This window comes from Doryrhamphus excisus, chromosome 9 (genome assembly GCF_030265055.1).
Source record: "Doryrhamphus excisus isolate RoL2022-K1 chromosome 9, RoL_Dexc_1.0, whole genome shotgun sequence".
Lineage (NCBI taxonomy): Eukaryota > Metazoa > Chordata > Actinopteri > Syngnathiformes > Syngnathidae > Doryrhamphus > Doryrhamphus excisus.
In genome coordinates this window covers 17230937-17243643 of record NC_080474.1, presented here as the reverse complement: position 1 = coordinate 17243643, position 12707 = coordinate 17230937, and the positions used below count along the sequence as shown (strand labels likewise).

The following is a 12707-nucleotide window of genomic DNA, read 5'->3' as shown; positions in this document are numbered from 1 at the left end:
GTCAGTGCTCGAGCCCTAATGAATGCTCATTGCAACAAATACTCTATGTGACTCTATATGAGAAAATAACAGGAATGTACTGTATTATGTGTATATGTGTATTATGTGTTCCGCTAGGTCTGTCACATGGCTCTGCCTTATGATGGGTCAAAAGAGCGGCCGCTTGTACTCCACACAGAGTACACGTTGTATGCACATAAAGGCACACATAAAATGTACTTTTTATGATAAAAAAAAAAGTATGACTGTCTTTTTAGGGTTCACTCGGTGCAGGTTAAAGCACTCCCCGGTGAAGATAAATGCATTTTGATGCACTGTGGGTTCAGTCACAATCTTTGTAAAGTTTAATGAACAAAATATAATACTGTATAAGGGGGCTGTGCCTTATCACATAGAGCTCTAGTCATTTATCTATTTTTAATAATAATAGTGTATTGTCTAAAAACATTTCAGTGTAGAAACAGGGCCTTGCTGATGGATACTTTACAGCTCTGAAAGGAAGGGAACTGTCCAGGTGCTAGATACCCGAAGATCATAACATCCCATATGATACCCCTTCTACTGAATTCAAATTCTCTTCACTGTTACAGGGAGGAAGAAATACAATTCATCTTAAAAGGGGACCTATTTTGCTCATTTTTCGCGCCTTTGTATTGAGTTGTAGACTCCTATAGAGCAGCTATACACAATAACCAGCACACAAAGCTTTATAGTTCTTCCAGAATCTGCACTTATTCAGCTCTATTTCTTTGGATTTTGTGGTTACCGCAAAAAACTTTTAGGTTTCACTTCCAAGTGCACAAACCTCATTATCTGAAACTTTTGCATCATTTAATATGAGAATACAACATTCTAACCACATTTGTAGGTCAAAAAAAAGTGGGGGAAAAAGTTGAAAAAGCATACCCTTTAAACAGTAAATTAGAGTTTCTCCCCGTCTCGTTTAAGCTATCATGTAACATGTGTGAATTCGACAGTATATAGTAATCTTATTTATGTCTGAAATTGTTTATTATTAATCTTTTACTATATTCTGCAATACGAGTGTAAAAGTGACTATGGGGTCATATTTACAAGTTGGTAAACAGCTAGTCTATGCTCTTAAGTATGAAAATATTTAATTTAGAAATATGGCATCTTACTTTGCAGAAATGAACTTATTGTTGGCTCTGCAGCCAATTAACTGTGATAAACGAAGGATTAATGTAACACTGTGTACCTATAAAGCTGTTCTCAAGACACACAAAAATTCTGAAAAGTTGGATGGGGACCAATATGTGACTTCATATTGTGTTCAATAAGACCAGAAAAAGTCCAGAGATTTGCTGCTCGTCACATTTTTAAGGCAACAGAATCTAGAGGGGTGTAAATACTTTCTAAATACAGCCACTACGTCGATACATAGGAAAAACTGCATATTTTCAGCGAGACCAGGTGTGTGTCAGGTGTGTTAAGAAGCATGCTATCTACTGAACAGAGTTGGGAAGACCTGCCTTGGAACTTGGAACTTGGAATAATTTGACTATTTCAAGTTTGAACAACTTTTTCTTGTTACGTTTCATTAAATGTTAAATTTACATTGCACCACAAACCAATAAAAACTAAGCACAAGCCACAAATGACTGTTGACATACTAATGAGGATCAGAGGAGAATGTACATAAAATGAAGTGATCCATATGACAAGCCTCTAAATGTTTTAGTCACCCTCATGAAAAGGTATTTATTTAAAATACACTTTTGATTTTGGTATGCGGTATGCCAACACGGGTAATCAAATACTAGAAGTAGGTAGCACTACAAGAGTCTTATCTAATCTTTATCTCACTCCATCTTCCTTTATCTTTCTTGTTCCTCATTCGGGATGCTTTAAATGTGATGTCTGTGTTCCCGGGTTGTTAAAATGTGAGAATTTATGTCATGTCATGGTCATTTTCTTAAGTGAGCTGATTGTAGATAACACATGAAACATCCTGAAGGGAAGACAATGCAGCTGTGAGGTGCAGGTCACTGTTTAGATTACCTTTTTATGAAGTGACAGGAATGACAGCACAAAAGATTTTAAAGCTATTACCTTGACCCCTCAAGCACTTGTTTCTATAAAAAGTTATGACTGCATTTAACTGCAGTTAAATCAGTTTTTTTCTTCATTATGTACTGTTAAGTAACACAATCATCTGAGGTGAACTAATTTGAAATTTTATTTAACCCCTCCCCATTGCTACTGATTTTGTGACAAAGCCTTGGTTTTACGCAGCCTGGCCTTGTCGTGTTATACAGTATGTCGTTGGAAAGCTTTGTTTGTCTAGATTGGAAAGATATACATGATGTGACAGCCCCTGCCATCAGGGTTGGGTGCCGCTTGAGGGGGCTTAAAAGCCATAGCCTTATCCCACACATGGAGAGAGACTGAGATGGAGAAAGAACTGGACCTAAAACCTAGTGTTGTGCTTTTACTCTGTCCTTCATTGTTGGCTGTAAGGCATTGGCCTTACAGTCAGGTTAAGACAAATGAGGGCTTGTCCAGAATTGACCTCTTGCACCCTGAGCGAGACTCATACGAGTAGGCATACATCACAGCTGCAGGCTCTGTAAACATTAAAGGAATAGCATAAGGGATAGTCCGGATGAGGAAACAATGGACAGGCACCAGATGCACAATGATATGACGGGAGAGAAAGTAACGCAGAGAGACTGTGAGGTCTGATTTTTTTATGTAAATGTATTTCTATTTTGAATGCATATTGTTTTGAGATGCCAAACTCTTTACTTAAGTGGCCGCACCAACTAACCGGAACTATGTTCCTCATCACCAAAATCCGACCAAAACTCGGCTCATGGAATGAAATGGGGGGAGTCACAGTTGATGCACAACATTTCTGAGGGAATGTCATACAACTTTATGTAAAAAAATCCAAACTATCCCTTTAATGGTTGACCAGTGGCAAACATTAATCCTTGCTGTATTCCAACAGTAGACAAAAGTCCGACGAAATAGTCTTGTGATGTTGGCAATGGTCCAGTAAATGTTCGTCCACACTAAACCTTACACACAGATAATATATATATATATATATATATATATATATATATATATATATATATATATATATATATATATACACACACACGCGTCAAAAATCGCGATGGAGAGTCAGTGAGTGATGTCAGAACTGCAATGTAGCGAGTTACGACTATACTCAATTTTTGTTTTATCATTGTCAAATTTGAAATGACGTTAGATCCAATATTTCCATCCAAACCTCCAAACTAAAACATGTAGACAAATCTTAAAAAAAAAAAAACCTATTTCAGTGTATCCAAACTCCTATTTGTTAGTGTCAGTCGCACTTCGACATGTTGTGATTGTTGTTTCAAGAACAGCTTTGCATATGACTTTATTTCACTTCTTTTTTATTTAAAAGTTATTTAATTCAAAAAGAATAAAAAAAACAGTATCACATAAATGCAAAAACTTTCTAATCCAGAATGAAAGGGAGCTGAAAGATGTCTTATTGTCTTTGTCCTTTTCATCCCCAGAATCCAGCCTCAAAGAAAACAATAAAAAAAACACAAACAAAAATATACATATAGCAGCCGGCCACAACTCCTTAGTTGCCACAGTTACAAATTAGCCAATGTCATTTCCCGCAACAAAAACAACCACGGTATGACAATCAAACATATTTCCTCAACATACTAGCTTCAAACATTCTTTTAAATGTGATGTTTGACTTGGATTCTTCAGTCGGATTTCATATATCCATCCATTTTTATACAGCTTACCCTCACTAGGGTTGGGGCATGCTGGAGCCTATCCCAGCTGTCTTCAGGCAAGAGGCAGGGTACACCCTGGACTGGTTGCCAGCCAATCACAAAAACACATTACAAATGTGAACATATCTTCAATCTTCAACTGTGCATTTTTAAAAATACGTCTTTGGAGAGAGAATAACTTGAAAGTACCTTCACCAAGACTGAGCCTCACTCTTTCAAACACAGCTAATACCTCGTCACTCTGGAGAGGTGTCCGTAATTTGGATTTGTCCCGTCACATGAGCAATGAAGCACCTCAGAAGGTAGATCCCCGAAAACTGAAGAGAGCTGTTACGGAGGGAGGGAAAAAGGAGAGGTCAAAAAGGTCAGCAAAGTGAATTGTTATTTTAGGTACAGATAATTATAGTCAATGGCATGTGGGTGATTTTCTCCACGGTAAGTTCACAGCAATTTACAGTGGGAACAGATAAGTATTTGATCCCTTACTGATTTTAAGTTCAACAGTCTAGAATTTTTGTAGTAAATTTATATTGAACAAATTCCAGAAAAAAATAACACAAGACAAAGGTTATATATTAATTAATAAGTATCATGATGTAACAAGTACTTTGCAGAAATCGAACTATCATGGTCAGGTGTGGAACCAATTAACTGCGATAAACAAGGGATTACTGTTTATGACTTAAGCACTGTGATTTAGGATTGATACATTGTTAAACTGAATTTGCTGGACTTAATAAAAAAAAATAAGACATCACCACACAAACAACCTTGAAGTGGGCGAAGAAAAAGACACTAACCTGACCAGAAATGGTTGGGGAAAGCAGCTTGTTGTCTCTGTTTTAATGACATCTTGGAAATTCAGTAGGTTTGTCAGCAATCGGCCACGACCACATTTATCAATCTTGGTCACCACCATCTGTGAAAACAATGTTGTCAGATGTTAACTCAAATTACGACAGATGGTTGAATTCATCTCATTTTTTGTACTGTATTCATCAGGTCTTGTTTTGACACCTGCTGGCCAGATAGGAGTACTGCAATGAAATTAACAAAAGAAGCAACTGGAGTGCGAATGAGGTGTGATTGATGATTGAAATGTGTGACATTCATTTGTGGGATGGGCAATGCTATGTGCATTACATCCATTTAAAATGAGCCAAATCTCCATGGCCTTTGCCAAACTGTCGGGACAACAAGATGCACACCAACCTATTCGCCATCACCCTCCCTGAACTTGTGAAGAACCGTGTCTCGTAAGGGAAATGTTCAGTGTTTCATTCAAATGCTAAATGATGTGTTGTTCAACCAATATGAGTGTTTACTTCTTTTATTGCCAACATGCTCAACCTGATATCGATCTCTGTCACACTGTCACACTGTCTACATTACATATTTATTTCATTTATTTTAACACATTTGATCTACTTGAGAGACACGACATGTTGTGTTTCCTAAATTAGCTTAAAATAATGTAAGTTTTTGTTTTGTTTGTCACTGTTTGAAACCAAAATTTGTTACAAATAATCATGTTTCATTTGAGGAACAAATACAAGCCAAATACAATAAAATCCCAATACAAATAAAATAAAAATTCTAAATTCTAATAATTATTTCCCCCTTTTTCTGTAGTTAGGTAGGTAGAAGAGGACCATTTAAACTCAAAGATTTAAGTTTTCTTTTTTCTCCCCAGTAATAGTCCATCTTTCCTAAAAGCTGTGCTGTCAGAGCCTTAATGACGGTTCAAACGTTTAATAGCCTGAGAGCACGAATAATTGACTATAGTGCCTAAAGAATGGGGCCGCTTCATTATACAGTCACAGCGGGGGCCTTTCAGAAAGGGTCGAGAGTTTTTAAATAGCTGAATGAGCACGTTCGCCATTAATTCAGTGTTGACGTCAGAATCAGGAGAAAAATGACAAAAATGTTGAAGCAGCAATTTGAAGAGCATTAAGAATAGCATTTCCTCGACCAAATAAAGGAAAAACTATCACATATTTGCTTTTTAAGATGAAAAATTCATTTCTGTCCAATACATGTGTAAATCGTGGAAAACGGAAGTGACAAATGAATAATTTCAGATGCACACTGAAATATTTTGAAGTTCTCTTTTTATTCTCTCCCACCAGACGATGATGCAAATGCCAAGCAAACCGTGCCAAGACCGAGAGCTGCCATATGTAAGCTAACTATTGTTTCCTCCAGACTATAAATGAAGGACTGCAGCAACATGGAGCCTAATTTGCTGGCCCATTGGCTCCGGCATTCGGACAGCTTATGCTAAAATCATGGGCATTGCTTAATGGAAGAGGTTTGTGACAAGAGTAAATTATTGGTTCACTCTTGGATATTCAAAGTCCGTTCTAAAAATTCTGACTGCATTCTGAGTGCATTCAAAATTGAAATATTTTCTAGTTTGTTCTCTGGCTGTACCTAAAATGAACCGCAGTGCAATCTTAAAACAGAGGAAGGTACACAGTCATGATAATGGATAACCGTTACTCCCCCTATTGAACAGGGTGACTCTCTTACCACATATGGACATTGTGTCTCCTCACACATTTCAAGGGCGATCCGATCAATCCTCTGCAGACCAACACTGCCGTCGACCAACAAGAATGTCCTGACAAGACTAGAAGAAACCAAAGATACAAATCTGCAAATCAGGTGACAACTTGAGGATATTCAGATTTTGGATACATTTTCAGGATGAACCTAAAAATGCACTATAACCTTGACATGCAAACTTAATATGACCTTCTCTAAACTTTTGAATGCACATGTTCAATGTTTCAGTACTTTTACGCAACTTAGCCTTCTCCAGCAAGGATCTGAATGGCAACAGGTGTGATCCAAAAATCAACTGATATACTTTGACAGACAGGCAAACGGTAAAAGCCTGTTGTTCCGGCCATCAAGTCTAGTGCATGTGTGTCTCACCGAACATTACAGTAACATTATTGACTGTATTTTCAATATGTTTTTCAAAAAAACGTGATAAAATGAAGCCACGAAATTCAAACTACTGTGGATCCAAAACCGGAGGAGAGATAGGCTCTCGGCTCTCTGAACAAGCCATGTACACATACAGGAAGTACTGTATTCTAATTGCAGCCGCTCAACGTAACACATCCTGCTACACACAACAACTCAAAACTTAAACCAGCGAAATGCAACAAAATGCATACCTGGGAAAAAAACGTGATAAAATGAAGCCACGAAATTCAAACTACTGTGGATCCAAAACCGGAAGAGAGATAGGCTCTCGGCTCTCTGAACAAGCCATGTACACATACAGGAAGTAATGTATTCTAATTGCAGCCGCTCAACGTAACACATCCTGCTACACACAGCAACTCAAAACTTAAACCAGTGAAAGGCAACAAAATGCATACCTGGGAAGCAGTGAAGCATACAATCATATTCATGGGTCAAAATGGATGGTTCGTACAGAAATGTGTACCTGTTGCCAAGTCTGCCTTGTGAATATTACCGTTCAGCTACTTGCTGTCAAGCAAAACGTAGGTTAATCCTACTAACTTTGAACTTAAATTCCATGTAATGTCTATATAGATGGTAAGTGTATTACTAGGATAATTCACTTCCCTGGTGATCTGATGAGTACTTTTTTTGACTACTATCCAACATTCCATTTCACACACATATTCTACCAAGGAGATAAATCAACATCTTACTTTTTCCTTGAGTGGAGATATGGTTCCACCATATCCACAAAATCTCTGGGCGCTTTGTGTCCATAACCTGGCATGTCCACGAGGGTGAAAACCTTGCCCACTCGGAAGAAGTTCATCTTTTTGGTGTGACCCTGAAATGATTTTTTTAAAAACTGTAATTAATTTGATTATTACTGCACAAATTTAGTTGCTCTTTTTATAGATCTGCAGTCATTCATGTCAGGCAGTCCAAATAATATAATGCACAATATAATGTTGATCCACTTTATTCGACGGGGTTACGTTCCAAGACTGCTGAATAGTGAAACTCCCCGTAACATTTTACTCAGCTTACTCACTTACTCAGCTTGCGTGCTACTTTTTAAATAACTACCAAGTATACATCACTCACTAACTGTACTACAAAAAGGTAAATTAGAATAATGCACAATGCTGGAGAACCTTTTATTCGTAAAATCAATTATTATTATCTTGTCTATTATTAATAATTAGACGTTCTAAGTAGGACTTCAAATTATTGCACACTTTCTGTAAATCCTATAAACTTAATATCACTTCTCATCTATCAGTGTGTTTGTCTGTTATATGATATATTTAACTGAAATTGCTGGTCCCAACAAGCAGTTATTTATTAAGGAAAATCTTGAAAATGATCAGGGTTGCCCAAGTCTTGAGACCAATTTTAGAAATCAGATGTTGTTCTGTCTGTCTTTTCCGCAACTGAGGTGATAAGTATCTCTCTCAAGTGAGACACCAAAGCAGCACAAATATTGATTGTTTGAACAACTATTATTTTGCACAGTTTGGCACTACTGCAAATAACTGCAGTGGATGTGAGAGACACATGAAAACCGAGCACATCCTTGTCCGTCAGGACTACTCACAGGGGTTTTGGAGATTCTGACTTCCACATTAGGACTCAAGGAGAAGAGTGCTTTGATAAGCGATGACTTTCCCACATTACTTCGCCCGATAAAACATACCTGGAGATACAAACAAACACCATGCAAATGAAGCGGCATTGCTTGGAGCAAAGCACATTTGTGTACACCTTCCTTTGTTGACATACCGAAGAGTTGTGTTCTTTTTTAAATAAAATATCAGCCTCATTAATGTTTATAGAACCTTAAATTACATCCAAAACATTTGTAACCAACATGATAGCTGCAGTGGGTGTGACCGCCAAACCCTTCAGGACACAGCTCTGGCTCATCCATCTCTTAGACACAAAATAGATTGGTGGAAGAGCTTTCTGCCAGTAAGCTATGAATACATCATCTCTTGACCAGTGTAGTGTTGGCACTCGGCATGCCAAACAGCCCTAATCAGTAGAATCTTGTTCTAAAAGCCTCTAGTCAACACCACTGTCAATAAGATTTTTAATCTGTTTCTTTATCATTCAAGATTTACTAAAGTGAAAAAAGTTGTGGAAAAAATGACATTTTTAATGTATTGGTGAGAGGGCTCAATCTCTATTCACGAATACCAGGACAGGGGTGGGACAAAATAAGTATCATAATATATTGCATTATATGTAATAATTTTCATTAGCTCCCGTGCTCCTTGCTCCTGAGCGTGTCATGGTCTTACAGATATCGTTTAAATATAAGATTGGTTACAGTATTGACACCTGGCGTACACTTCAAACCAGTGACGTGGTATTCTCTGCAAGTAGTTGCAAATTCAGCAATTTTTACTTAAGAAAATGTTTTAAAAAATTATTATGATCATAATGCCACAAAATCAAGCATTTATGGTCGAAACAATCACAAGACAGAAGAACTTTCAGGGATGACAAGGGAAGAGTTTGCAGTGTGTCCAAAGCGTTCGACTGACCTCTGGTTGTCTGAGCGTAGGCGTGTGGTCCATCCTCTCAGCTGACATATAGTAATCAATCTTATGAGATGGTGAAGAACAGAAAAGCTTCTCAGCTTTTAGAATGTCCTCGACAGAGGGATGGAAAAGCTGGAACTGTGTTCTATCCACAGAACTGAAAGATTTAAGACACAAACAGGTTGTTGTTTATGTTTGCTTGGTTTTAAACTGTTGAGATAGGAGTGAAATTATACACAAATCATAAATACCTGTCCATGTAGGCGTCAATGTCAGAAAAGGGGTAAAGCAAGCTTTTGACTTTATTTGAGGGTAGAGTTCTGGCTTCTTGCAGTGAGGCCAATTTGTGAACTTTCTGGTGAGAAGAAACACAGAATGGAGCCCTTGTCCGAAGCCACGAATGCCATCGCAGACAAATCATCTTCCTTTGAAGGTCAAAAGTGGCTAAGGTGAATAGTAAAAGATCACAAACAGATATTAGTTTGACATTGGGATAAAATACCGATTTCATTATTTATGTTTATATGCTTGCAGCGTCTTTAATTCGCAGCATTTTCCCTTTGCATGTGTTTTGTTTTGGGTCCTTTCTGTGTGTGGAGCGTCGGACCTTTGCCTTATTTGGCCACCGTAAATTAAAACCCACAATAAAAATACATCACAGAATACAAATCAGAATTATTGATTGTTCGCCCGTGTTTGCAGAATAAATGAATATATAAGGCCAAAATCTGTCTTACCTTGAGATTAAAACTGATCAAAAACTCCTCTCTCCTCCATGATGGGTGCAGCGCTCAAATAAGTCCTTCTAAAACAACGTCGGTTCAATATCTGTTCCGTCTGTTCCATGGTTGCTTCTTTACAAGAACAGTACTAAACAGGACATTCAAAGTGATAGGGAAGCATGTAAAATGCTTTTGTAATTATTGTAATGTATCTGAAAGTATCAATCATGTCTTAATTCAATGCAGATAGTTTCAGTAACATACACAATATTAATTATTTTGTTCAATCTCTACTTCTTGTTCTAATTCAATGATAAAACTCAGTGAATAATACAAGACTTAATTCTGCTTTAATAAGCATAATCTCTTTCCATATAAGCTACTATTTCTGATTCTCAATGAGAATAAAAGTGAAGTTAATGTTCAAAAACAAGCATGTTAGTTTAATGTTGATAATATTGTTTGTCTATATGTGCCCTGCTATTGGCCGGTGGGTGTACCCCGCCCAAAATCAGCTGGGATAGGCTCCAGCATATACTCACAACCCGAGTGAGAATAAGCGGCATAGAAAATGGATGGATTGATTGCTTCGGACTGCTGTTGTGCTGAAACACCCATCATTGACTCATCTTCTCTTCAAGAGAAATGGGGGTTGGTCCATAATTCCATCTTCCCCTCAATGTGACAGCTTTGTGCCGTCCCCTTGGCTGAAACGTAGCTCCAAATCCTGATGCTTCCAACACTATACTTGACGGTGGGGATGATGTTCTTTGCACGTTTAGTTGATCCCAAAAAGTTCTATCTTAGGTTCATCTGACCACATCAGCTTCTTCCAGGTCTTTTCTGCATTAGTGGCAAAAGTTCAGGTGGGCCTGTAGGGACCTCTTCTTCCATTTTATGATAACTGGAATGACAATTGATGTTTTATCTCCAAGTTGCTTTCCAATTTTCTTGTAGGCCATCCCAGCTTTGTCCTGGCCAACTGTCTTGTCCCTGATGTCCTTTGACAGCTCTTTGGTTTTGCTTTTGGTGGAGATGTTGGCCAGTTGTTTGGATGTCAGCAGGTGATTTTTTTATACAGGTAACGTGGTGAGGCAGGTGTATATAAGGAAATAATTAGTTGAGAATGGGGGTGTGACTAACTCCAGAATATTTGCTCTTGACGCTAATAAGCGTCTATAAACCTGGAGTCTATATTTTATATATTTTTCCTTACCCTCTCAATAGTTTTCTGATAACATTCCATAGTTTGTTACCAGCACAATTTATTTCAAGTGGACAGAGACCCACTGAAATCACCAGCTGACTGCGGCCAGGCCATCAGAAAAGTAGAACAATAAATCCCTAGATGAAATCTTTAAGTCTTATACAGCAGCATGTTTTCAAGAGGCACTTGTGTAAGAAAAGCGACACAGAAATATATATGGCAGGCGAGACAGATGATGGCTGAGCAAATAGGAAAAGATAAGAGGGGGAGCAATGGGTGCTTTCATGACTCCATCACCCCATCCTTCATCGAGAGCTGGAGGATCAAATGCCAGAACAATCAATCATTCGCCAAGCACACATCTATAGCACAGACCATTATGACATTTACCTCCCCGGTGTCCATATCAATAAAATAAAAAGACATATAAAAAATATATAAAATGGATTGTCCCAAAACAACCTGCAGACCCGCGCCTCTCGTCACCATCATCATTTGTTCTTTCGAGCAGTGATGTTGTGCTGCAGTTTTTGGTTTCTATTTATCTCCTGCTGCAATTCCTTCACTGTGTGCGATTAAACGTTCAACAGACATAACTCATGGGCTGCAATGATGCTCAAGGAAAAAAAAAAATCTGCTTAAAAACTGGCCAGTCACGTACAACCTCACATTCAAACCAATGAGGCTGGAATTTGACACTGAATTATCACAGACACTGACCTTCATGACATTTTCAAGATTAATTCAACCACTGCTTTATAACCATGGACTGCGAGCACCGCGTATATGGCCACAAAAAGCTTTCAGGTTTGCATGTGTAGACCATGGGACTGCATACTGTACATCAAAAGTGTCCAAAGAGCGAGCCTTGCCGGTGGTTTCTATCATTCATCAGCTCACGGGTGGAGTGATAGCAATTAATTAATTGACTTAACTTGTCTTTATTATGTGAAGGAATATACTGTCAAGTGAGTGAGTGTGATATGTTCTTGAGATGAATTATTTTCAGTCTTGGTATGAATTTATTATTAAGACGTTCCCATCAACTGTCCTTCCTTGACCTCCCAATAGAGGGATAGTTCAGCTTTTTTTTTTTTTTACATCAATTTGTATAACATCCCCGTCTGCAGTGTAGTCCATCAACGGTGATTCACCTCTCACCTTGTCTCCTAAGTCCAGTTCTGGTTGGATTTTCATGATGTAGAACGAAGTTTAAGGGAGTCGCTGGGGTCTCACAAGTAAGCAGTTTGGCTTCTCAAAACAATATGTGTAATGTGTAAAAGAGTAATACTGTGCAGTATATTTGCATTACAAAAAACGGCTACTCACCTTCCGAGCATCAAAAACTAACCGCACTCTGACAACTTTTTAAAGAAACATGTTTTGCAGCATGCAAAACTAATATCACTCACACAAAGACAGGAAGTTCACACAAGGCAGACATGCTTGTTCTGGATGCTGCAGTGGGGGCAGA

The 12707-nt window shown here is 38.1% G+C and overlaps 1 protein-coding gene across 1 annotated transcript; it reads right to left on the bottom strand.

Moving 5' to 3' along the window:
• Nucleotides 1–3404: 3404 nt before the first annotated feature.
• gtpbp8 (GTP binding protein 8 (putative)) lies at nt 3405–10130 on the bottom strand. Its single transcript, XM_058082422.1, has 8 exons — nt 10042–10130; nt 9556–9748; nt 9308–9461; nt 8356–8454; nt 7472–7602; nt 6309–6408; nt 4577–4695; nt 3405–4103 (listed from the first exon to the last, which is right to left on the bottom strand). The coding sequence occupies exons 2-8, from the start codon at nt 9723–9725 to the stop codon at nt 4013–4015; spliced, it is 864 nt and encodes a 287-aa protein (XP_057938405.1). The 5' UTR covers nt 9726–9748; nt 10042–10130; the 3' UTR covers nt 3405–4012.
• Nucleotides 10131–12707: the final 2577 nt, after the last annotated feature.

Coding starts and splice junctions, on each gene's coding strand:
- gtpbp8 (XM_058082422.1), bottom strand. CDS start 9,725: ATGATTTGTCTGCGATGGCATTCGTGGCTTCGGACAAGGGCTCCATTC. Junction 8,455..9,307: donor CTACGCTCAGACAACCAGAG/GTCAGTCGAACG, acceptor TTGTATCTCCAG/GTATGTTTTATCGGGCGAAG. Junction 4,104..4,576: donor CCCCAACCATTTCTGGTCAG/GTTAGTGTCTTT, acceptor CCTCCGTAACAG/CTCTCTTCAGTTTTCGGGGA.